We start from the raw sequence: 27,220 nt of genomic DNA, 5'->3' as shown, positions 1-27,220 counted from the left end.
TTCTTTCTTGCAACACTCAAAGAATAAGTATGCAAAAAAAAAAAGGTGGGGGGGCAACTTTGTCCTTTTTGCAATCACAAATACACACTGAAACTATTAGAAAGCACACAAAAACAGTTATTCATCTCATCCGAGGGAGCGTGGGGGAAGGCAGGCCTGCAAAGAATGTCAATTTTAGAAATGATAGATCTCCTGTTAACGAAGCAAATAACTGCAAGCACCATAATTACAGTGCAACTGGAGCCATGCAAATAAACCATCAAGGCAAATTTGAATAAATTGCACCAGAGGAAGCACACTGTTTCATGCATTGTTTAGACATAATCTACTGTTCAGTTTATTTTGTATATAGTTCAATCGATCAATGCCAAATTCAGACAGCAGTCAAAACTATTTAAATATTAAGGTGTGTATTAGTGACACAGCATCTTGCAGATGTTGACATGATTACCTTCACAGACCTGTGAATGTATATGCAGTTTTTATTTACAGGGTATCATACAGGACTTAACTGTACTGCAGCAATATCAAAACAAATGGACAGAGGACGTCAGTTTACAAGTTGTATTTGGAGAGAAAGGCATTAATCTGAGCCATTACACCTGTTCCTTGTAGCTTGGTTTAAACACAAACAGACACAGGATACGTTCACATCCTTCACTGTTCTGGATGCCTACAGCCTTTTGGTGGTTGGGCCAGGTTAGTGCAGTCCAGCTGGATCTGTCACCCTTCCTCACAGAAAAGCCTATAAATGGCTCTGGCACAGCAATAGAGCCTTTTCAAATGTACTGGATTCTCCAAAACAGCACAGCCTGACACACTAGTCAAAACTAATTTTCACTTGTAGGTTATGCTGTGACAACTAACCTAACAAACGCAGACAGTGACATATAGCCATAATAATTCGATGACTAATGTTGTGACTTGGCAATACATTTTTGATAAAGGAAATGGGAAATTTCGCTCCACCAAAATACATAAACCAGCTTTCCTTCTGAGGAAACCCTCCTAAAGGAGTCTTGAGCCGGTGACGGTGAATTGAAAACTTAAAGATAGCCTAACAGCACCATCTAGTGGAGAAATCCGACAGGGACGTTTTTACGAGTAAGGCAACCTGCAGAGCCAAACCTCTAGGATGTATATAGTTGTTTTAGGCTGTGAATAGAAAGTTATTATCATTTATCTATTTTTATTAAGATATATGAATAGCAACGAAGCTAGTTTGCTTCTTAATTATCTAACTGTTTATATGTACGGTTAGTAAATGCCGAGGTTTATCACAAGTGCGACAACGCGAGCACGGCCACGAGGTGAGCTGCCATCGCCTGATGCGCGTGAGACGGTAGAGTCGATTCCCGCATGCGCAATGCGCTCTGGCTTCCCTGCTTCCAGGAGATTGGGAGAAGAAGATGCGGCTGAGCGGCCGGCACGGACCGACTGCTTAACGGGCAAACCTTAGTCATAGGTTTCCACTTGCCTTTTCTTTTGTTAGTTTCTTGCCAAATTTGCTGCTTGATGTCGAATTTGAACAGGAGCAGCGAATGAACTGATAAGCTGTAAGGGCAGAAGAAGAAGAGGGGGAGCGAAACAGTTACTGACAGGAGTTGGGCATCATATTGCCACCGGATGTCATTATACGCTTTTAAATATCGAGGACGTAAGTAAATGCATCTTTAAAAACTATTGCATGAGTTTTAAGTGTTATTGTAATGCGGTTTTGAGTATACTTTGTTCTTGTGAGTTTATTATACATGAAAATTAAACATTTGAGCTTTAATTTTGGAGTTACTTAGAGAGGGGACGAGCCTTTTGTACACCAGAAATAATGTATTTAACGCTGGCGGATGAAGAATCACATTTCTATGGCTTGCAAGCTACAAAGAACTATAGTATCAGCCCTCAGTGCCTTTCAGCTACCACCTGTTACCACCATCCGAATAAAGCTGACTGGAGTAAATCACTTGTTGGACCCCTTTTAAAATAAAAAGGGCGATGTGTTTATTCTTTTAAATCCCCATCATTGCAAAAATGACAGTATCACTGCTGTGCAGTGTGCAGGTTGTATTGTCTGTTTTCCTTTCTTTCTTTATTTTTATTTTTTGCGTATGTCATAGCACATATAGGCAGATAACCATCCGGCAGGCTGTCAAATGGTTGGGCATTTGTTCTTAGGCCTACATCTAAGCTCGTTGATCAATTGAATGTAAGCCTCTTGAGCGGTCAGGGCGAAACCTGCTGACACATGCGCCCCAGTCTTTTTGTTCTTGCACAGACCCGGTTAACCCTCTCTTATCTGATCTCCCTCCGCGGCCCTCTGCTGCTCAACTAAACCCTGGACCCTGGATTGGATGTGATGCATCCTGCAAATAAAGTTATCCTGATAAAGCTATGAGCAACTCTGTGCTCAACACTCAACACTTTCCTTCCACTGAGCGCTCACTGGTGGGCAGTAGTTACTGTACACTTAGCAATTAATTATTTAAAGGGCAGCTGATCTGACGCATAGGATTAATTATAGATTAATATAGAGACACCTGCTCCCAGCTCTCAAGTGGATAAAAAGGGTTTGTTATGTAATGCTGCCTTATCAATGGGGTGCAAATCGCCCTCTGCATTATTACTGTCTCATATGTGTGCGTTTTTTATTTGTGTGCCCATTATTACTCAGTATCCTCCATCCATTTTCCTGTAGTTATCTGTAACTGATGGGAGTGCCCAGCAATCATAATAATCAACTTCCTGTGGAGGTTTGTGGTGAATAGGTGACTAATGTGCACTTTCAATGGAGAAAAGAGTGAAAAGAAAAAACTTCATCATGCATTTATCATAACATGCATTTAACATATTATTTGAGCTGTTGAAATGTTTGACTTTAGTCCAGACATCGTTTACCAATACAGTGTAACTCTAGCTGATTTTGATATTCTGCTCTTCTCTCTCTCTCTCCACCACAGTGTAATCTAGACCAAAGGCAGAGCCATGGAGGTTGTAACGCATCTTGTGAATGACACTGTAGAGTTTTACAAATGGAGCCTTACTATAGCAGGTAAGCTAGGATCTCTTGCTTGGAAACAACACGCAATAGGAGCTTTCACTACATACGCACATCTGTGGGGTGGCAACATGGTTTGTTCAACAGTGGCTGCATAATCATAATAATGGATTATTATAACTTCACCAAAAGTGATCGATGTCTCTTGTTTTCATCATCATGCAGTCGTGTGTATGTGTAGATGTGCTTGCTGATGGTATATGGAGTGAACAGAAAACTGCAAAAGTAAACATACTTGATGCTTTGCAAGTGTGTTTACAGCTACGTGCGTGTATCAAGTGAAAGAGGAACTGCAAAACTAAACTTGTCAGCTTATTTTTGAGCCGGGAAGAGTATTTTCACCTTCAACTTACATCCTCTGTACTGTTTTTATAGAGCTAATAAATGAATGCCAAACTATAACTTCTGTAGCTTGTGTTCTTAGTAAAAAATAAGTAATAAAATTAATAAAGATTATGAGGGTTTGTGGATCAACTTTACAACATATGTTTATTAATGCTTCAGTTGAATCTATCCTGATATTTACAGCTGTAACTTGTGTTTTTCTTCCCCACCCTTAAAATTAACTGTAACCCCTTTACCATCAGACAAGAGGGTTCAGCACTGGCCCATGATGTCCTCTCCCTTCCCTACTCTGGCTATCAGCTGCCTGTACTTGATCTTCCTGTGGGCAGGACCTAAATACATGCAAGATCGCCAGCCCTACACACTCAGGAAGACCCTCATAGTCTACAACTTCAGCATGGTGGTCCTCAACTTCTACATCGCCAAAGAGGTGAGTGCCATTGTAGCCTTTGAAGGACCGATCATAGCTTAAAGTTGAGGTACTAGATGCTTAAAAGAGCCACGATATGGTGCTTGGCAGATTCTGGGCAGAATCTAAATTGAAAATACATTTTTTGTCCATCAAACTTACAAACAAACATAAAAAAATACTTTACAAAGCACTATATATTTTGTATATACATGAAATATACCTTAGAGCTTATTAAAGGAAATGGATGTATGACACAGATTCTGCAGGTCTGTGAATTCAGTTTCCAGCTTTAAAGATTGTGGATCTAATCAAATGAACATTTTATTTCTTTCCCTAATAAAGAGAAAATATTTCAACTTAATCTTACTGTCAAATAACCATTATTTGCACAAGTCAGAAGCGGCTGCAGTATTTTGTGGCTACCTTTTTTGATGTTAGCAATAATGCTCATATAACATGTTTGCAGTGAAGCCCACAGCATGAACATCTGTCACTGAATGCACCAAATAACAGCATTTCAGTCCGCTCAGAGTTTTCAAAACTCTTACCTGAGGGGGTTTAATGTAGCTTCCTTGATCACCCATTTTCTCTGGTAACTCCATTACGTGGATGGAACTGCCTTTACTCCCTACTAGAAGAACCTGGAGGGCAGCCAGTAAGATTAGTGTGGAAACCTTTGTATTGAATAAATAAAGACATTTTTAATTTGGTGCGTCATATATCCAGTCAACTAGAAGCATAAGACGTAGGAGAAATTCGATTTTTGGATATACATATTTTTTAACTGTCTATGTGACTTTAAATGAGTAGGCATCATATTTAGTGATTTACATTACCAAAGTCTTGTATTGCATACATGGCAATGCATCTGCAAAACATGTTCAATTCTACAAGAAAAGAAAGTGGGGAGATTCACGTGAATTATAGGAGCACATAGGCTCTTTCACTAATTTGATCTTTTTGAGTCAAATTTGTGTCTGCTTACATTCTTCATGTATTTTTGGATAAACTGAAGGTCCTATCTGCACAGAATCTCATGTTCAGTCCTGCTCTCTGTGTGCTGTTAATGTTTTAGCAGTGCTTACGTGAAAAAGGGTAATTGAACAGGAGTGACTTGCAGTAGTTGTCGGTCTCTCCAGATCACAGGCAGGATCTGTTGTTCTGCTCTCATCCTTGTTCCGACTTTGTGTCCTCTCATCAGCTCCTACTAGCCTCCAGAGCAGCCGGGTACAGCTACCTCTGTCAGCCTGTAAACTACTCGAATGATGTCAATGAAGTCAGGGTAGGTTCCCTCGCACGCACAGACATCTAAAAAGCAATCTGTGAACATCCTTCGCACACAGTTTACCTCTGCACTGGACATAGTTAGGGTAAAATAACATTAATATGACACTTTTTAGTATGACAATTTTTTTACTACTTTTACTAATCTTTTGTAAAGCAGTGGGGCTGCAGTATTGACACAGGAAAGAAGAGCCACATTTCTTGACTGTACATATATCACTATAAGCATGAAGGAGAGCGAGGGCTGAGAGATACTGTATATTTCTAATGATTTCAGCACAAAGAGGGTTTGGCTCAACACTCAGAGGGGCGGGACCAGTCAGTCTCACCACCCTTAAGCTCCGCCCCATCTCCACCTTTAGGCTTCACGCTTTCATGATGGCCTTAAGGATAAGAGATGCCAGAGCAAGATGGCTTAGAGAGCAACCTTGTGTGCTGTGTGTCACAAGGGGAGTAATTTGTACTGCGACAGAGTTGAATAGGATAACAGAGAGAGAGATTTTGACATGCTGTGTTAGTATAAAGGAGTTAATAAAAATATTTGATTTGCTGATCTCTCCAAAGATCCTCAGTTGCTACATTTTTCTGTCATCTAAAGATTTTCTATTAGTACAAAGGAAACTCAGGCAAAGAATCTGCTTCATTATTTGTGTACTAGGAAGAATACCACGCTAGAGATCACCACTAAAGAAATATTAATATATATTGTACCAATAACTATGTAAATATATAATTTACATAGTTTACAATAATGTTATTTTATGTGGGATTCTGATGTTGTCTACAGTTGCCATTGGCTTTGTTTACAGTGATCTTAACTCCATGTAATCATTATTTGCAGAACATTTGTTACCAGCAATGTTTCACTGAAGAAACCTTCAGAAAAGGAATCAGAAACAGGCTGTAAATAGTTAAATATGACCTACATAGGACCTTAACCTCCTCCGGAGGTCTTGTTTAGGATGCAAGGGATGTAACAGGTCTGTGTTGAGAAGAGTGAAATATAAGATGCAAAAAAGTCAGAGAAGTCAAATGTAATGTCCCATGCATTGTCTCAAAAGGTTTATTGACTTATGTGACGGATTCACCTCGGTGTGCTGTGATAATTCACCTTGCCTCATTTTATATCTTTAGATAGCCTCGGCTCTTTGGTGGTACTACATCTCCAAAGGAGTGGAGTTCCTGGACACTGTCTTTTTCATACTGAGGAAGAAGTTCAACCAAGTCAGCTTCCTCCACGTCTACCATCACTGCACCATGTTCATCCTCTGGTGGATTGGAATCAAATGGGTTCCCGGTGGACAATGTGAGTCAAAGAATCAGACTAGAGCTTGTCTTTGTACTTGGAGCTGGAAAATAGGCACATTACGGCTGTTTAGTAATAACACAGCCACCATCACCTCTGATATAAATGTAACTGTTTCCACAGCATTTTTTGGTGCAACCATCAACTCTTCCATCCACGTCCTCATGTACGGGTACTATGGCTTGGCTGCCTTGGGACCTCAGATGCAGAAGTACCTCTGGTGGAAGAAATACCTCACCATTATCCAGATGGTAAGTGGCACCTTTAGGGATGCATCATATATCAAATAACTTGACGTTATTGATTGCGAAAGTTTAGCCAACAGTTTTTTATGCTAACATGGTGTGATTGGTGTTTTTTGCCTCTCCGAATTACCTGAGCTAATTGTGAGGACAATGAAACACACTTTGGGTTTCACTTGCCTCAGAGTGATTATTAGTGACAATGGTTATCATCTAAAGATCCACTGATCTGCTAATATGTGAAGCCCCTAGATATAGTTTGCACCTTCATCCAGTTATAATAAAGTTTACGCAGAAACGCAGAGCTTATGAAGCTAATAATGAATTGCTATAAATGTGCTACAAATGAGCGCTTAATTAATTTTTTGCTTGTATTTAATTAACTATATCTGAATTTGTTGAACTCTTACAGACTTAATTAGACCTTTCCATCAGCAATGAGTCTTTTGAAGTCTGCCACATTTATGACTGAAAATTGGTTGACAGTGTATTCTTTATTCCACACATAGGGAATATTAATAAGATAGGATAAGACAAGATGACCTTTATTAGTCCCACGTGTGGGAAATTTGTTTTGTTACAGCAGTGGACAGTGCAAAGTTGCATAGAAAAATTAGAGAAAAAACACTGGAATAATATATCTATGAGATACTGTACACAATAATAAAATACTATATACAATCGAATAAAATAGAATACAAATGCTAGATACAATTGATTATAATACAACGATGCCAGAAAAGAGTATTGCACTTAGTGTTATTGCTATTGCACATGTGTGGATGTGTGTGTTTGATCAGTTGAAGTCTTTGTTGTGGAGTCTGACAGCAGTAGGGAGGAAAGACCTGCGAAATCTCTCCGTCCCACATCGTGGGTGCCACAGCCTGCCACTGAAGGAGGCAGGCAGGTTTTAATATAATGTTATATTAAAAAATCAACTTTTAAATCTGTAACTATATTTTCCTCTTAGATCTTCACATTTTAAAGATTAATACAATTGGGTATCATATCAGTATGAAACATTATTTAATTGTTATAAACTTTTAATATAGTGATAATAGGCTTTATAGGATTCTAGAGGTTCCATGGTGTAGTAGCGAACACATTAGTCTAGCACAAGGTGGATCCCTGGTTTGATACTGCGAAGAGATGCAATCTCAGGGGATCACAGGCTAGTCCCAGGTCCCAAGACTGGATAAATTGGAGGGTTGCATCAGGAAAAGCATCCGATGTAGAATTTGTGCCAAATCAGATATGCTGATTCATCCACCGTGGTGAACCACTGGGATTAAACTTGGGAACAGGAGTGAAGTCAGCCCTCTGAAACAGCTGTATGCATGAGAAACACAAATATGTAGGCTTTAGTGTTAAGAAGTTAATCTGACAGATCTTCGTTTGTTACTGATTTCTGCCTGTTTCAGTGATAGCTCTGATTTTAGTTGGTAGTTGTATATTCAAAAATTCAGACTGCTTCTTCTGTGTCTTTTTAATCTTTTTTTCTTACATACTCACCAGATCCAGTTCCACGTAACCATCGGCCACGCTGGCCACTCCCTCTACACCGGCTGTCCGTTCCCCTGCTGGATGCAGTGGGCTCTGATTGGCTACGCCGTCACCTTTATCATCCTCTTCGCCAACTTCTACTACCACGCTTATCGACGCAAGCCTGCCTTTTCTCGGAAAGGAGGGAAGCCCATAACAAACGGCTCCTCTGTGGTGGCTAACGGTCATAGCAAAGTGGAGGAAGAGGAGGAGGACGATGAGGAGGACAACGGAAAGAGGCAAAAGAAAGGAAGAGCGAAAAGGGAGTAAAGCAGGAAACGGGGCTTGCTTTGCGAAAAGCAGACAGTTATTTTATAGGCCAGAGAAAGAGGGAGGGGAGGGGAGGGGAGGGATAAACAGAGTTCAAACCAGACGATCATCCCTGCAAATAAAGTGGATGGATGTGATTAGGGACCAACTTGATGAAGTGAATGGTTAGCAGTGTGTGTTCACTGGGTGTGTCTGTAAATGGTTCTGGTTTTGAGGGGACGAGAGTGTCGGTTGTCTCCATGACAGCTTTCTTTTGTAATTAAATCCAGATAAGAAAAGAAAATTGCTGTTCGTGTAGGCCCACCCCCCCGTTCCTCTGTCCAGCTCTGTTTTGGACCATAGTAGGACCAAAATATTAAAGGAACCGCATCCTGCTCAGCATCCACTTACTTTCAACCGGAATCCACCTCCAACTTTTGTACTCTGGATTCCAGTACTGTTTAAAAGCTTAATAGTGTTTAATAAGCTAAATTAATTTATTTTCTAGTGCTTTCAATGAGTATCAATTCATTTGGGGCAGGGATAGCTCAGTAGGTAAAGTGGTCGCCCCATGATCGGAAGGTTGGCGGTTCGAATCCACTTAACGGCTACCCTGAGGTACCCCTGAGCAAGGTACCGTCCCTACACACTGCTCCCCGGGCGCCTGCTTAGTGGGCTGCCCACTGCTTCACTGAGTGAATGGGTCAAATGCAGAGAAAAACAAGTAATTTCCCCATGGGGATCAATAAAGTATCCATTATTATTATTTAAACTGTTAACAAGGGGAAAAAACATTCAAAACTCTGATCTTTCTTTCTTTTTCTTTTTTGGTTTGGGGGGTAATCATTGTTTACAAATACTTAGTTTACCTTAACATGGCTAGCAAAGAAACAAAAAAACATGTCTCTACATTATCTGCCATCAACTCTTTGCAGTCAGCTGCACCATCTACCAGACTTCAAATTTCACTGTCTTCTCTGATTTTATTTACCTGTGCTGCACTTACAGAGTGATACACTATTTTCTTTATGTGCTTTGTGGATTAAAAACCTGGTTTTAAATACTTTTGAGGGGGGCGGTGAAATTGTAGGTTTTTTTTTATAGAGTCACGCTAATTTATGATTATCTTTGTTATAATACACATTTCTGTGGGTCGTTCTTTCTTTTTGCTGTGCAATGTAGCTGAGGTGCAAGAATAAGAGATTGATGTACAGCTCAGTATTGTCTCACTGCCACGTAGAACGGACGGGGAAAGTCATCTTGAGAAGAGCTTCGTCTTCTTTTTTTTTAAGGAAAAGGATTGTCTTATTAAAACAGAAGTGACACAGCTTTCCCTGGCTGCACATATAACTGAAATAAAGACAATGTCAGCACCCCATAGGTTGTGTTTGTGTGTCTTTGTGCTAGTTTTGGCATTAGCGTCTGTGCATTCAGCTGCAAATCATCTGCTAAACTACCAGAAGCTAGTCTTCCCATCCTCCAACTTTCTCCCTTTGTCCTACTTACTTCATCTCTCCTATTTCCATCTGTACAATGGAAAGAGCTCTTATAGGTGAGTGTGTGTGACAGAGAGAGAGATAGGCAGAGGTAGGATGTGTGTTTGGCCTGCTCAGACAGATCTGCCCTAATCTTTGGGGGCAAATTGGCTTTAGCTCCAAAAGAGCTTATTTCCACGTCACTCCATAGGTTACTCAGGAAAGCGGGTCACTGAAAGAGAAGCCTTCACTAATCTGCCACCAGGTTGCTACTGCAACTCTCAAACTGCGTGGATTAGTTCATATTTGGCCTTGAAAATAGTTGATTTACAATGTGAACCATGTGTATTTAACAACTTCAAGATATTTGAAAAGAAATAGTAAATTCATCAGCCTGAATTATAACTCTGCCATTCTTGTGACACTGCATGATCTTTCCACACACTCACATTAATTTTTTTCATCATCCTGTAACAAGCAAACTACAGCCCACTCTTCTTTCGCCACACCATGAGTCACTAATGGCATCTATTCAATTATTTAGCCCCTATCATTTTCCTCGTCCATGCCTTTTCCTGTGTCCCGCAGCCTCTGCTCATTCTCAGGCCGTCATTTGTGGCTGCATGTCTGGAAAGTCAATTGCAATTCTTTTGCATCCTTTGTTGTATTTTTGCAAGTTCTCTTTATTTCCTCACATAATTTTCCCACATTCTTATCCCTCCTTCCTAGCATACATGCCCTACTCCTAAACTCCTACTTTCTTATAATGGTATACCTGTGGCTATTTTTATCTTTTTTTTTTCCACTGATGTCGTTAGCAAGGAGGTGGAAGGTTGTAGATGTGAATGATAGATTGGGTGAGATGATTGAGAGGAAGTAAATTTATCCTCCTTGGGGACACAGAAGGATCTAAGCCAGTGACTAATAGGATTGCAGAATTGCCAAGGCTTTTCTATCAAAGGCATTTAGCACAGGACACTATAACCTGCATGCTTGCTGCTGTTGCTGCAGGAAGCAGAAAAAACATGTATGCACATGCATAAAATTGACCACTATTGCTACAGTTTGATGTGGAACTTAAAACATATGCATTCATAAAAACACACTGCTGCTTCCTGAATGTCTTCTTTCCTTTTGTGGCACACACAAACCTTTACACAAAGACAATAGAAGTTGTAGCTGGGAGACCCAAGTGGGCCAGTTTGCTGGAAGGGTGAAGGGTCAGTTTTCCGGAGGGGGTTAACTTAGACCCCCGGAGAGCAGTCATTTTGGTTTTCTACCTTAGACCCCCGCGGAGTCATCATTTTGCGTTTCTACCTTTAAAAGCCAGAGAGCAGTCAGTCAAATGCTGGAGTCATTCATATGTATATTAGGTCGTTACCTAGGAATTCTGGAGGGAGGGGAGTGGGGGTGAGTGATTGAGGGGGTGGGGGAGTGGAGTGTTTCAGTTTGCCATCTTAGGGAGAAATCAACACATGTCCTTTGTATGTCCTTTGTTGCTGACATTTATTGATGAAAACAGTACAAAAAACCAACCATTTGTACACATATTTACAAATAATGATAAAAAGTGAGTGAGTACATTTCAACATTTTCAGCAATCACTCACAATCCTGGCACTGCCACGGTATCTGTCGTCTGCATTTACCACATGTGTACCTGTAGCAGTGAACACATCGCACAGTGGCCTGATTTTTTTTGCATCTGTGTTTGACCTGACACGTGGCCCTTTTTCCAGGGCTCGGTGTGGAGTGGCATACCTGAGTGGTGAATTCATTGCGATCTGTCTGTCTAGTGGATTGAGGAATTTCCCTGCGAATCTTGTTGACTGTGCCGAGGATGGTGGTTTTCCGTCCAAGAAGTTTTTGCGCAAGTGAAAGCGATGTGAAGAAATTGTCCGTGGTAACATTTCTGCCCTTGTCTAGGAATGGTTCCATCAGCCTCATTACTACATTTTCAGAAAGTCTCTCCCCAGTGGGACGATTGGGGTCCTTGCCAAGATATGGGAAGACATTGCAAATGTACTTGGATTTTAGGTCGCAAGCCACCCAAAACTTGATCCCAAACTTGTCCGGTTTACTTGCAATATACTGCAGGAAACAGCACCGAGTCTTTGATGGGAAAAGCTGTTCATCAACGGTGATATGTAGACCAGGGTTGTAGCACGTGATGCAGTTGGTGACAAATGATCCCCACACACTGGAAATTGCAGCGAACTTATCAGTCTTTGCTCGATCACTGCGGGTGGACTTGTCATCAAAGCGTAGGTGTTGCATGATGTCTTGGAAGCGGTTTCGTGCCATAGTTCCAATTATCTGTGGGTTTCCCAGGTTTGCTGACCAGCAGTCATTTACCGATGGAACCCTGTAAACCCCCCGCAAGATGACAATTGCAATAAATGCCATTAGTTCAGGGAGGTCCATGAACCAATGAACATGCTCCGTTTGCTGTGCATGTTGAATAGTCCATTCTTGAATGCTATGAAGCATGTCAAGAGTGATGAAACACAGGAAGCTCTGAAGGCGACTCGAGATACTTCTCCTGGCCTTAGCCGTTGGCTCTCCATCTGCAGCGTACGCTTCTATTGGGGTGAAAGGTAGTGTAAATGACTGCTGGTCAGCAAACCTGGGAAACCCACAGATAATTGGAACTACAGGGAGTGCAGAATTATTAGGCAAGTTGTATTTCTGAGGAATAATTTTATTATTGAACAACAACCATGTTCTCAATGAACCCAAAAAACTCATTAATATCAAAGCTGAATGTTTTTGGAAGCAGTTTTTAGTTTGTTTTTAGTTTTAGCTATTTTAGGGGGATATCTGTGTGTGCAGGTGACTATTACTGTGCAGAATTATTAGGCAACTTAACAAAAAACAAATATATACCCATTTCAATTATTTATTTTTACCAGTGACACCAATATAACATCTCCACATTCACAAATATACATTTCTGACATTCAAAAACAAATCAGCGACCAATATAGCCACCTTTCTTTGCAAGGACACTCAAAAGCCTGCCATCCATGGATTCTGTCAGTGTTTTGATCTGTTCACCATCAACATTGCGTGCAGCAGCAACCACAGCCTCCCAGACACTGTTCAAAGAGGTGTACTGTTTTCCCTCCTTGTAAATCTCACATTTGATGATGGACCACAGGTTTTCAATGGGGTTCAGATCAGGTGAACAAGGCGGCCATGTCATTAGTTTTTCTTCTTTTATACCCTTTCTTGCCAGCCACGCTGTGGAGTACTTGGACGCGTGTGATGGAGCATTGTCCTGCATGAAAATCATGTTTTTCTTGAAGGATGCAGACTTCTTCCAGCTCTGAAATATGGCCAAACTGGTGGCAAGTGGCATCTTGGCAGCTGCACGCTTGACTTTTCTCAGTTCATGGGCAGTTATTTTGCGCCTTGGTTTTTCCACACGCTTCTTGCGACCCTGTTGACTATTTTGAATGAAACGCTTGATTGTTCGATGATCACGCTTCAGAAGCTTTGCAATTTTGAGACTGCTGCATCCCTCTGCATCCCCTTCTCATTACAGAGATGCACATCACCTAATATGCTTAGTTGGTAGTAGGCTTTCGAGCCTATACAGCTTGGAGTAAGACAACATGCATGAAGAGGATGATGTGGACAAAATACTCATTTGCCTAATAATTCTGCACTCCCTGTATGGCACGAAACCGCTTCCAAGACATCATGCAACACCTACTCTTTGATGACAAGTCCACCTGTAGTGATCGAGCAAAGACTGATAAGTTCGCTGCAATTTCCAGTGTGTGGGGATCATTTGTCACCAACTGCATCACGTGCTACAACCCTGGTCTACATATCACCGTTGATGAACAGCTTTTCCCATCAAAGACTCGGTGCTGTTTCCTGCAGTATATTGCAAGTAAACCGGACAAGTTTGGGATCAAGTTTTGGGTGGCCTGCGACCTAAAATCCAAGTACATTTGCAATGTCTTCCCATATCTTGGCAAGGACCCCAATCGTCCCACTGGGGAGAGACTTTCTGAAAATGTAGTAATGAGGCTGATGGAACCATTCCTAGACAAGGGCAGAAATGTTACCACGGACAATTTCTTCACATCGCTTTCACTTGCGCAAAAACTTCTTGGACGGAAAACCACCATCCTCGGCACAGTCAACAAGATTCGCAGGGAAATTCCTCAATCCACTAGACAGACAGATCGCAATGAATTCACCACTCAGGTATGCCACTCCACACCGAGCCCTGGAAAAAGGGCCACGTGTCAGGTCAAACACAGATGCAAAAAAAATCAGGCCACTGTGCGATGTGTTCACTGCTACAGGTACACATGTGGTAAATGCAGACGACAGATACCGTGGCAGTGCCAGGATTGTGAGTGATTGCTGAAAATGTTGAAATGTACTCACTCACTTTTTATCATTATTTGTAAATATGTGTACAAATGGTTGGTTTTTTGTACTGTTTTCATCAATAAATGTCAGCAACAAAGGACATACAAAGGACATGTGTTGATTTCTCCCTAAGATGGCAAACTGAAACACTCCACTCCCCCACCCCCTCAATCACTCACCCCCACTCCCCTCCCTCCAGAATTCCTAGGTAACGACCTAATATACATATGAATGACTAGCCAATTTAGCTTCCACTTCCAGCATTTGACTGCTCTCCGGCTTTTAAAGGTAGAACGGTAGAAGCCTGGAAATCCCAGTGTTAAATCCTTGCAAACCTGACCTGGGTCTTACTCATCTCATTAGCAATTATATTACTAAGGAGCTCATTCTAGCTGAACAGAGAGTGGAAACAGTCAGCGTTTTACTGGCTCTCTCTCTCTATCTGTGAGGCAGATTACCCTCTGGGCTTCTGCATAGGCAGTTTTGTGTATGTAGAGCACCCTCTGTTGGGCCACGGTTATATTTCTTGATTATTTAGAGGTGAGAGGATGAGCCCAATGATACAAACCTGTTAAAAATGTAAATATAAACCAAATAAAATGCTGTGCAAGGAAGTTAAACTTCAATTCAGAACAGTTTAAAACCAGTGAGAGAGTAAAATGCACAGCCAGTGCGGTTAATTTTCAGCAATTCAGGAATTCAGCTCATGTTTGAGCATTTTCTCCTTGTTTCCTTCCCTTAAAAATGGCTTCTTGGCAGTCACACTTTCACTGAGACCATTTCTGATTAACCTTAAGTGAACAGTCAGGTCTTTACTGGATTGTTTCTTATTTCTTAAGTACATGACCTTCAGATATTGTTCATCTTCTGCTGTTATTTTTAGGCCTGCCACTTTTTCTTTTTAACTCCTGACTTTAATCAGTTTCTTGAAAATTTTCAAGCACAACTGCGCACCATGAAGAGATATAGCAAGTGTTTGCCAAATAGTTCTTTGGGAATCACTTTGTTGGTGCAAAAGTATAATTTTATGTCCGTTAAATGTGGTTATCATTGGCACTTTTCACAGATTCAACTAAGCAAATGGGAACAACTTCTGTGTTTTTGCAATGGGCTGCTAGCAATAAGTGCCTAAAGATACAATTTTAGCTTTTTGGAGGCAAAATAAAAGGAAATTATGGGTTGACTGAGACTTTTACACAATACTGCAAGTAAAAAGGAGTAATAAATAACAGCAGGACTGGATGTGTCAGGAATCTGACAGTTCACCTTTGCAGCTGGACCCACTGGAGGATTACACCAGCCCTTTCAGCAAACTGGAGCCCCAGAAATCGATGCCTGTTTCAGTATCAGTGAAGTGGACTGTATTCAAACCAACCAAGAGTAGTCTATTTCTTACATTCTTGTTAACATTGTGCAACATATTGTAGTACAACAATATAATGCTCTGAATATGAGACAGAGAAAGAGAGTGGGATATGTCTATAAGCACGAGGCTGTCGGGAGAGGCTGTTTTACTTCCTGTTCTGACGTCCACCATAACGTTTACGCCCCCGTGCCCCTGCCCTGCAGTGCCTGGTGGTACCCCGTGTCAGCGTCTCCTCTCTCAGAGGTCCGCGGTAAGGATTCAGCCACTATGTAAAATTCTAAATAAATGTTAAAACGCATTTGTTTTATTATTATTTTTAATACTTTTACAGAGTCGTGGCACCGCTCATGTGTTCCCCGCCCTCACTGGCTGTGCGTAAAGCTTTCGGGTCATATGCATATGGTTTGGGATGAGAGGATAGGGGCGCTGACAGCAGCGGCACAATAGCGACATCTAGTGGCTCACTGGAGGCAACTTTGAACTTTTAGAGTTTTTATGAATGTTTTGCTCATGTTTCAGTCAGGCTAAGATTTTCAGAAAATCCTTCTGTAGGGCTGCTTCGTTTTTCATCTATAAAAGCACGCAAATGCAGCGTGTGCGTGGAGTTTACTTGAGGTGGAAAAAATGAAGCCGACCGTGAGCGGCGCTGCAGATCCTTCTTCCACAGCACCGGCAGACAACAACGCAGGCAGGAGGAGGAGGCAGCACCGGGCTCCCTCGCCGGCTACAGCCCAGGAGGGGGCATTAAAGATTGTTCCCAGACACCCGGGCAGCTCCAGGCCTCCTGATCGTGCACGGAGAAGCGGGGATCTTGGGTTGAGGGACAGCCTGAGCACCGCAGACAGAAGGGAGAGGGAGCCCGAGAGCCGCGGAGGGGCAGCTGTTCACCCGGATGGTGCTGAAGCTGAGCTTGTCAGACCAAACAGGGCGGATGCTGTCGAGGAAGATCCGGCAGATTTCCCTATACCGACTCTAGGCTCTGCCTTAACCCGCTTTAAAGGTGACTCCACACAGCCTTTGTTTTCCGGCAGAGCTTATTCGCTGAAAGAAAAGGAGAGGAAGCCAGCTGAGAGAAGCGGACACGGGGAGAGAAGCGGACACGGGAAGAGAACCGACGTGTCCGCGGCCTGTGGAGCGGGCCTCGGTTTGGGTCTGTGGAAAGGGCGATGCTTACAGGCTGAGCTGATTCACTTCCACCTGCAGAAGAGACTCAAGAGGAGGGGAGCCAAGATGCAAGCCAAAGCGGACAGCACTGGGACGTCGGAGACCGCCGTGGAAGAGCCGGAGCGGGCTGCAGAGGCGACAGAGGCGGGGTCCGTGACACAGCAGGACCAGGCCCTGGAGGAGGAGATGGAGAGGCTGCTGGAGGAAAACGAAGATCTCAAGGTTTGATAGACTTTAACAAAAACATTTTTTTAAATAAAATTAAAATACTTTAAAATACATAATCTCACCTAACCTGAATTGTAGGCCAATGCTAAAGAGGTGAAATCATATTAGAATGACACAATTCAGAAACGTCTTAATTGTCATGAAATGACAGATAGCATATGGGGTCGATTATGTTTGTAGGACAGGCTCTCTGTCTTCAGTGAAAACGCATTCGCTATTGTAACTGTATATCGATCCTGATGCTATTGATTAATACGGATCGATTATATCTTGTGTTTAGAAGGGACTATCCACAATGCCACAGCTGGAATTCATATGTTTGCAATGTTGCATTTATATATCCCTGAAATGAACTGTGGAGTAATAAAGATGATCAGACTCACATCTGGAAAATGATTTTTTTTCAGGTTGTATATTTTAACCTGAACCTGAAAATCTGTAATACGTCTGGAGCTACTAGTCAGACTCTGAACCAATAAAATCTCCTGTTTTCGAAGTATATACACCTCCTGCTGTCAGTGTGACACATGTAGCAATCACATCTTCTGTCTGCTATGATTCTGCTAGTGTGAGATTGAAGAAATGAGGGCTGAGATGGACGAGATGCGAGACACTTTCTATGAAGAAGACACTTGCCAGCTCCAGGAAATGAGGCGTGAGCTAGAGAGAGCCAATAAAAACTGCAGAATCCTGCAGTATCGTCTGCGGAAGGCTGAGAGGAAGAGGCTGCGCTACGCCCAGACAGGAGAGATCGATGAAGAGTTGCTCAGGAGTCTGGAGCAGGACCTAAAGGTAGGGGAGGGGAGGAGATGACTCTGTGTGTTAAGGTTAATATGTTATGTATGGGAGGTTTTAATGTAGGCTAATACGAACCATCACGTTAGTTCAATTATTATGCATTTTACAGCAGCAAAAATCAAGTATAACAGATTATTAGTTATTTCTCCAAAACAGCAGGTTCAGGTTATGATTATTACAGGTAGCAAAGGATGTGTCTGTGAGGCTCCACCATGAGCTGGAAAAAGTGGAGGAGAAACGCACTAAGACGGAGGAGGAGAACGAAAAGCTGAGACAGAAGCTCATAGAGGTGGAAGTGACCAAACAAGCCCTGCAGAATGAACTAGAAAAAACCAAAGAGGTGTGTAAACGCTTCCCCACATCCATCACCATACATCAGAGGAGCATTAAATGTAATGTGTCATAAATGTCCACATATATGAATATTAAATGATCGACCAGCAACTTCATTAGGTAATACCTGAGTTGAACTTCAGCAGGTCGCATTGATCATTCACCGAGTTACTCCCACGTGATTGGCTGAACAGATATTTGCTTTAATCAGCAGTTGAGTGGGTATACTTAACAAAGTGGCCAGTAAGTGTACGCATACAAGTATACTCATAAATACATTAAGAAGTCATAATTTAATTTCAATTGCAATGTCCTCTTATAGTCTCAAAAGAGAAGAGGAAGCAAGGACGTCCAGAAGAGTGACAAGAAAGCAGCACAGACTCCCACTGAGGTGAGATGCTGTTATGATTAAAAATAATTATTTTATTTTGTGTATATTTATACATTTTTGGCATAAATGCTTACCTTGCCTAAACTGATGCAGATAATTGTTAGGAGGTAGTTCTCTTAGGAAAATGTGCAGTCTCATGTGAACTGATGTGTGAATATTTAGTCCTGTATCAGCTATTTTTAAACATGCACTTCAGCCTGGAGACAGCCTGCCCATGTATTGAGCAGTCAGGCCAAAGAATAAACAGCTTTTACCCTGCAAACTCTCAGGGTCCAACCTGAGATTTTGCGTATGAGCTTCTGTGATATCCTGTTGTGTCAAATGTTTGGCTTTTCACTTCCAGCTACAAAGTTTTAGTGAAAGCTGAGGGTTTGCAGAGCTGGAGCAATTTTGTTAGACTTATTACATGCCAAGAATCCGCTGAGTCCGACGAGAGATAACCGTCTGGCTCAGAAAGACTGTGGCTAAAAAATCTGCTCTTCACTTTAATCTTAAGTCTTAGGTCTCAATGCAGAAACCAGCCTTCTTAACAATTTAACAAATTCAATGCACTTGAGTGTATACAGTTTGTGTTTTAGGAGGACAATGAGGACCTGAAGTGCCAACTAGCTTTCATCAAAGAGGAGGCTGTGCTTATGAGGAAGAAAACAGCCAAGATTGACAAGGAGAAGGACCGGCTAGAGCAAGAGCTGCAGAAATACCGCTCGTTCTATGGAGAACTTGACAGTACCCACCCAAAAGGGGAGGCTGGGGGGCCACCCACCACGCGTGAGTCAGAGCTGAAGCTACGCCTTCGGCTGGTGGAGGAGGAAGCCAACATCCTCGGGAGAAAGATAGTTGAGTTAGAGGTAAGAGCAGACTGTGTGAAATTTCTGAATGAAAGATCATGTGATTTTTGCACCCGTCTCCCTTTTTCCTTACAGGTTGAGAACCGTGGCTTGAGGGCTGAGCTTGATGACCTCCGTGGAGAAGGAGAGAGCGGTGGAGGCTCGGGTTGTGGAGCGACAGGTGGGCCGGGCGCAGGCCGAGGCCTGGGGGATGATCTGACAGAGCTCAGACAACAGCTACAGCTGGTGGAGGACGAGGCAGAGCTCCTGAGGAGAAACCTGGCTGATGCTGAGGAACAGAACAAGAGGGTGACAGCTGAGCTGAACAAGTTACGCTTTAAAGCTGGCACTCATGAAGGAGGTGCCAGGCATGGAGGAGGAGGAGGAGTTACAGGAGGAGCAGGCATTGATGGAGCAAAGGCAGAAGCCCTCCAGGAGGAGCTGAAAGCTGCAAGACTGCAGATTAATGATCTAAGTGGCAAGGTAAGAAAGGCGTTAAACACTGACATAATATAAGATGCTGATCCATGTAATTCATTTAATGCTTTTATAATTAGTGTAAATATATGCATTTAGGTATTAATTAGTAACTCATTCCCAAGACTGAGAGTCCACAAACACAATTCCCTAACAGTCTGTGGTTCCAAATACGTGTGTTGCCATCGGGGAAGGTACTCTAAGAGTACCCTCTCATCTCTTCTTTCCTCTCTTTTTTAGCTTTCATTTATTGGCTACTATAAATATTGATGCTGATAGATCTGCAAACATTTAAAATCAGTCGATAGTATCAGCCTGCTTGGTAAATCAGTTGGGTTTTTGTTATGATCTGCAGCAGCAGATTTTGTGGAGCAGAGAGTGAGGACCTATTTGCAGACAATGTAAGCAGGAACAGAACTATAACAAAAGGCGAGCAGATTATTCGGGCTGATTGGCAAAACAGTACAAAATAAGGAAACTGAACTGAAATCTAAACTGGGAAAGACACTAGAACATGGGAAGCACTGGAAACATAAGCTGTGTCTCAATTTAGGGGCTACTTTAGCCGCGCTCCTAATCCATTGCCGCACATGAAAACTATTTTTATATTATTATAAAAATATTTGAAATACTAATTTAATTAATACAGTATTGCAAAGAGTAATAAAAATAATATTACAACAAAGTAGCTGTCGCCATTGTTGGAAACTGGAATTGGCTGGGCCGCGCTATGAATTCTGGGATAGGTTGGGCCACGAAGGATAGTCCCGACCTATCCTTCAAATTCAGGGAAATGAACGACGCATTTGTCGGCCGCATTTGGAGCAGCCTTCGAATTGGGACAGCCTTCATTGCATTGCTGTGACGTAATTGGCCTTCAAATGCGGCCTCCGAAGGATGCAGCCCCTGAATTGAGACTCAGCCATAGAACCTGAGAGACACAGGGGAAGACAGACAGACACTCAGACAAAGGACTGAGACAATACGTACACTGAGAGGTGATCAGGGAAGTGGAAACACATGGGAACACAGCAGGAACAAATTAGACATAACGAGATAGGGAAAGCAAAACTGACACAATGAACATGAGACAAGGACTATCAAAATAAGACAGGAAGTAGCACGAACACAAAAACTCAAGAGACTCAAGACATACAGAGAGATGTAGGGTGAGAGATACAGAGCGAGGGAAAGACAAGACAGTTTTACATGCACCTTTCACAGTTCTGCATAACTTTAAGTGGGTAAAATAGCTGAACAGTTTTTACAACAGGGGAAAATTGCCCATAAAGTCCCAAATCATTTTTTGTGCCAGGGTGTAACATGTTCGATCCTGCTGCAAAGCCTGGTATTTTAACATTGCAGCCTATGAGGATTGACTTGCTTTTGGAACCAGCCTGCAATTTATAGTTTTATCTGTCCACCCCAGAGGTCACTGCTTCGCCAAAACATCTTAAAACAGTTCATCTCTCTCCGCCTCTTCCCATCAGGTTATGCAGCTGCAGTATGAGAACCGAGTGCTCCTCTCCAACATGCAACGCTACGATCTGGCTTCTCATCTCTCCCTGCGGCCGAGCCCACGGGACAGCGATGCAGAGAGCGATGCCGGTGGCACGACGAGTGGTCGCCGAGAGAGCGACGAGGACTCCACCTCATCCCGCCTGCTCCCTCCTCACCGCAAACGCGAGGGTCCTGTTGGTGGGGAAAGTGACTCAGATGAGGTGAGAAACAATAACGGCAGCAGTCGCTGCTTGACGCCCACCCGGGGCCTCTACACCCCTACTGGGCCAGAGGGCGCCGCCTCCTCCGCCTTATCCCGCTTCCTGCCTGGTGGCCGGTGCACCCTGCGTGAGCGGCAGCAGATGATAGACATCCGCGTGGAAGCAGAGAGGCTCGTTCGCACCATTGATAGGCTCATCGCCGATACTGCGGCCATCATCTCGGAGGCGAGGGTCTACGTTTCAAATGGCGACTTAATGTTCGGGAGGTCCGGCGAGGAGGGTGGGGAAGAAGATGGGAGCAGAATCAGGGAACATGAGCTGCTATATCGCATTAACGCCCAGATGAAAGCCTTTCGTAAGGAACTGCAGGCCTTCATAGACAGACTGGAAGTGCCGAAGCTAGAGGACAGGGAGTCAGAGGAGCCGCTGTCGGTGAGAATAGAACTGAAATATCTCATGTGAGCACGTAAAATATCCTCGAGAGTTAACTGTATTTCTTCCTTTTTCTCTCTTTATCCATACTCCCGTGTTTCTCATCTGTCGGTTTGCCGCTCCTCCCTCTCCCAGATGTTCCAGCCAATCATTTTACTCATCCTCATACTCGTGTTATTCTCATCCCTCTCTTACGCCACCATCTTCAAGCTCGTCTTTCTTTTCACTCTTTTCTTTGTTCTGTGATGCACACCTCCCTTTAACACACGTCATCCTTTGGTTTGTTTTCCCTCCGTTGATTTTTTTTCTTTCCATCCCCGCATCATTTGTTGCCAAGGTAACCGACAGCACAGTAAAAGCTCAGCACTTACCGAGGTTGCACTCACATTGGAGGAAGTGTGGCCAGCTTCAGCACTGGAATCTGCATTATCATCACGCATCGCCATCTGCATAAGACGCTCGAGACGGTAAGTTACAGACAGGTTACACATTGCAGATAGCGAGTGGAACTCTAACATAATAATGCTTAATTTTAAGCCTTAGTGATGTTTAAACGGTTAAATTGCAAAAATAATAATAATAATAATTCACGCCCCTAAGTTGTCATAAATAGGAAAATTTGTCTTACAGAGAACAAAATTGTTTTCAACTGGACTGTAAAAATGTCTATTTCTGCTAAATGCAATTAAGCATTTTAATGAAGCGGACAGCGGGGATGTAGTTTCAGTCTCAGATGGCCATCTGAGGAGCTGCAACTCCTCGTAGGCTTCATTTGTAAGCACTGGAAGTGTCCACGGGGTTAAAAACAGCCACCTCAGAGACTTATTGTAGTACAAACTTGCAGCACGACAGACATCATCAAAGAGTCCAGTTATATAATATGTCCTGTGTGTGTGTTTGTGTGTGTGGACATTTTAAGATGTGTGCCTGTTTGAATCATAATAATAAATAGTCCAGTTTTTTTGTAGTTCATTCCTCACTGTGCGGGTAATAGCTGTGGATTTAAAGCCAACGGAGATATGTTGGCATATTTGTGCGGAACTTGTTTAAGCCAAAATGAAAGTTTGGTCATATAGGTTTTATTCTGACTGGATGCAATCTGAACCACTTAGTGCTACTTAGTACATTAGCTGTTGTAACAGGACTTGACGGCAGCGACATCGTCTTTAATTTGTAGAACAACACTTGCTGTGCCGCCCTGCTGTTGTTGTTGCCTCAAAGTAAAGTAAGGTGAAAGTTTGTTTCTGTCCCACCCCTGAATTCCTGAAGGGCTTAATTATTCATTTGGGAACACAACAGGTGGAAGACTAAGGCTGATTTCACACTGGAAGGAATTCTGATCATCACCATAAGAAGGGGTCAAGGACCCCAAAATTCCCAACAGGGTCTTGATTAGGGGTTGCTATTAGTAATTGATGGCGTGGCAGATGAACAGTAGCAACTGTCTTCAGATGTTCACCGCAGCAGAATGAGTCACAGCTTTAGGTTACTCCAGGACATGGATGAGAGTGTGCATATTTTACTTCTTTGCACCATTTGAAGCATAAATAATGTGATACCTCTAGTGAGTGTGTGGCTTGATTGTTAGTTTGAAGTATTTTATATATGTATATATGTATATATATATATATATATATATATATATATATATATATATATATATATATATATATATATATATATATATATTAAAGCTTTAAATATTAAATTTAAAGATTTAATATTAAATATTAAATCTCTACAAATTAGATGTAAATGCTGTATTATTATTTTTATTATTGTTTGTGTGTTGTTGTTGTGTTTTTGTGACTGTCTCCAATAAAGATATTACTCCGTGTGACACATTATTACTCACAGTGTCACACGCACTCATTTGGCATCCCTTGGAAAAATGATTTGCAAGCTGGGCACGGTCACAAGGCAAAATCTGCCCAAGCGTCCGAAAGCAGAGTAGCAACAGAGAAGCTGATTGGTCGAGAGACCGCAGCAGCTGAAATAGCTATGTAAACACTTTCCCCTCTCTCCGCGAGCCCCGGTAATTATAGCAGGGATGCTGGTGACGACAGTTTGTCCCATCGAGACTTCAAATGCTGGAATAAGTTTGACAATATGATATTTGACCTCCGCCCCACGTAAACACCCGGGAGCGGTATAAAGTGTGGGTACCCCGGCTGGAACAGAAGTTGTTTACCCTTTAGCTCAACGCTCCCCGAGGAGGAGGACAAGGGGATCCTTTAAATTCAACCCCTGAGGTTTTTTTTTTTTTTTACGTAACACAGTGGAGGCAAAAGCGAGGGGGACGCAGCGGAGAGAGGGCAGTTGAAAATAATTGGCGAGCAGGAACGGTTGAAAGGACCGAAGAGACCAGGGACTAGACTGAGGAGTTACACCCGAGGGCAGATATAACTTTTACGTAGAGGTAGGTAAGAAAAGCTGTAAATTACTAAAGTGGGAAACTTTTTTATTTTATTTTATTTAGTTTTAATTATCAACATATACAAAATGAAAATTGAAAAAATAATAACATGATTTTTTTGTTTTCTTTAAAGATTTATTCTGAGTCATGTTCAGTTTGATCATTTTTCTTTTGGCTTAGTGTCGGGCATACTTTCTGTTCCCCTGTGCCTCTCCCCTGTCCACAGGACGTGCAGTCACTTTACTATGCATAGTTACAAGATTATTAATATCTCTACTCTTACATCACAGATGGGAGGGAAGTGGCTGGTAAATTCGGGCATTTTCTACCAGGATACTTGCAATATTGAGTGGCGGCATCATCAACAACAACAACATCAGAGAAGCCTTGCTGTCTCAGTTTACCACAGCAGTTAGGCTCTTGCTCTTGGCTGGTTTTAGGGAACTGGCTCGCCGTCTTGGATGCATCTGAGGTGTTCCGCAGTTTAATCTCCAGGAGCACGTTTTTAATGTTAAGCCCCACTTAAGAAGCACTGAGCTCAAGTAGGATTTTAAGTGGTTCTTTAAAGGTCAGATGCAGAAGAGATAATGATTTTTTAAACCTTCTTACTAATAGACTCTGTCACAGTTTTGCAATTTTTGTACATTTATGTTTTTTTTAAATTAGCAAATCTTATTGTAATGATTATCAGTATAAACATGATAGGTGGGTGTAGGATATAGGGTGGATAGAGCAAAATGCCTAACAGGTGACATCATGTGTGCACATGGGCACTCTGATTCATGCGTGAAATGTTTTTTCTTTGAAATGCCCAGTCAGGCTGGAGGTCAAACTGACCAAGAGTTGAAACAGATGGCTGTGGCACTGTCGTGTAATAGTTTTGTCTACACGTGCTGCATTGGTAGTTCTAACATGCCTGCAATTATTGGTGAAGAATTCCAAAAGCAGCTGTAAATATCTGACCTTCCTGAGGATAGAAGTATTCAAGCCAAACCCAGATGAAAAAGCCTTGACTGAAAAAGTAGAAATGGGTTGATCAGCCTTTTGATTTCAGTGTCAGAAACAAAACCAGATTTTGGGCTACTTTATATAGAAATACATTGAAACACATTGAAATTAATCAACAACGCTTGTTGTCTGTCTTCTATTTCTTTGACTTTTTAGTGTTTCCAGGCCATTAATCCTTCTGCCCCTTGCTTGCAACCCTTTGGTGACCTTTGACCGAAAAGTGAAAGGGGGGGGGAAGTCATTTGAAAGAGTGTCTGGCTATTAAGCAGCCTGTCATGGCAGCTATAGATCTGGAGCGAGGGCTTGAGCACAGTGGTTGTGGCTGGGGGCAAGAGAGACCAGAGCTGATGGACAACTTCGACTCGGAGATGCAGGAGTGGGAGGACCAGCTGCAGGACATCCAGAGGAAAATCGAAGAGGTGAGACGTTACATAAACAATGCAGGACTTTTAAATGTACAGACTGTATATAAAATATGGCAGTGGCCACTGTGATGTCACCCGTTAGCTTGTGGACATGCATTTTGAAACCTCAGCTTTAGTATTGTGATCATCGCTGTATTGTTGTGGAGCCAAACTGACCTTTGGCGTCACTAACCATGCTTGCTAGCATTACCAAGGTGCATTAATGAATAATGAAAGGCAAATTTGGACATTTCATGTGACTGGTGGGTTGTACTGGGATCGTGTGCAGTTTTCTTGAAGGTGTATATCAGCTTTTGATAAAACATATTTATTTTTGCTCTACAGTTGTGCAGTTCAACATGGGTCTATGGCAGGGGTGTCAAACTCCAGGCCTCGAGGGCCGGTGTCCTGCAGGTTTTAGATCTCACTCAGGGTCAACACACCTGAATCAAATGATTAGTTCATTAACAGGCTTCTGGAGAACTTCAAGACATGTTGAGGAGGTAATTTAGCCATTTAAATCAGCTGTCTTGGATCAAGGACACATCTAAAACCTGCAGGACACCGGCCCTCGAGGCCTGGAGTTCGACACCTGTGGTCTATGGGGATTAACTTTTGGTCGCAGCCTCAAGTGGTCATTTGAGGAACTGCACCAATCTCAGGTTAAATTTAGCCAAAATTGATCCTTAATCACACATTGCATCAGCACAAACAGTCGATGTATCTACGCAGTGTTAACTGAATAGATACGTGCAGATTTCTACAGACTCTGGGTCAGTGGGTGTAAATTGTACTTACTAATACTACAACCTACCGGTGTGGAAGTGCAAAAGTAAAATTCAGTAGATTGATTTTGTGATAAATGATGGTCTCGATGTTTAATTTAAAGTGGAGTTATTTTGTTTTTGTTGTTGTTTTTTCTTCCCAGAAAGATGTATCAGTTATCTCTCAACATGACCACGTGTGGTACATGTTGTGTTTTCAGTGAGGAGCTTTTGTGGCCCCTAGAGTGTGTGTTAATTGGAGTAACATGTGTGTTTGTGCTCCATAATAAACTGTTGGCAGCACACAAACTGACACAACCTCTTGGCTTTGTTGGAGCAGTGATGCAGACAAATGTTAACAAGCTGATTAAACTGTGATGTGCTGACAGATATGCTGGACACACACACACACTGTCTGAAAAAGGATACCAAAGTATTGCACATTACAAAGATGCAAATTGAAACAGGTGCATGTGTGTAATGGTATTATGAGCTTGTCAGAAATCTAAGTTAGATTTTAAAGTAGTTTTGTAATCATTAATATCGCTGCTTTCCAGCTGTACAATGAAGTTCAGGCCCGCAGAGGAGCAAAC

General features: G+C 42.2%; 2 protein-coding genes across 5 annotated transcripts; both read left to right on the top strand.

The window, feature by feature from the left end:
• Positions 1-1,387: 1,387 nt before the first annotated feature.
• Positions 1,388-9,810, top strand: LOC101477514 (very long chain fatty acid elongase 4). Its single transcript, XM_004542001.4, has 7 exons — positions 1,388-1,657; positions 2,955-3,046; positions 3,640-3,827; positions 5,011-5,091; positions 6,228-6,399; positions 6,523-6,650; positions 8,157-9,810. The coding sequence occupies exons 2-7, from the start codon at positions 2,980-2,982 to the stop codon at positions 8,451-8,453; spliced, it is 933 nt and encodes a 310-aa protein (XP_004542058.1). The 5' UTR covers positions 1,388-1,657; positions 2,955-2,979; the 3' UTR covers positions 8,454-9,810.
• A 6,044-nt stretch (positions 9,811-15,854) lies between these two features.
• Positions 15,855-25,800, top strand: LOC101478077 (microtubule cross-linking factor 3). Of its 4 annotated transcripts, none has more exons than XM_076873773.1 (10): positions 15,855-15,914; positions 15,996-17,050; positions 17,624-17,848; positions 18,036-18,194; positions 18,510-18,578; positions 19,157-19,426; positions 19,502-19,888; positions 21,373-22,035; positions 22,373-22,502; positions 25,616-25,800. In XM_076873773.1, exons 2-9 carry the CDS (start codon positions 16,289-16,291, stop codon positions 22,487-22,489), a joined length of 2,652 nt encoding a protein of 883 aa, XP_076729888.1. In that variant the 5' UTR covers positions 15,855-15,914; positions 15,996-16,288; the 3' UTR covers positions 22,490-22,502; positions 25,616-25,800. The 4 variants fall into 4 exon arrangements, with proteins under 4 accessions (XP_076729888.1, XP_076729890.1, XP_076729891.1 ...); XM_076873775.1 differs by lacking the exon at positions 25,616-25,800 and adding an exon at positions 24,315-24,453; XM_076873776.1 differs by lacking the exon at positions 25,616-25,800 and having other exon boundaries at positions 22,171-22,497.
• The last annotated feature ends 1,420 nt before the right edge of the window (positions 25,801-27,220 follow it).

Source organism: Maylandia zebra, linkage group LG15, assembly GCF_041146795.1.
Source record: "Maylandia zebra isolate NMK-2024a linkage group LG15, Mzebra_GT3a, whole genome shotgun sequence".
In the NCBI taxonomy this organism is placed as follows: domain Eukaryota; kingdom Metazoa; phylum Chordata; class Actinopteri; order Cichliformes; family Cichlidae; genus Maylandia; species Maylandia zebra.
Note: the sequence above shows the minus strand (reverse complement) of the source record. Positions and strands in the feature narration are given on the sequence as shown.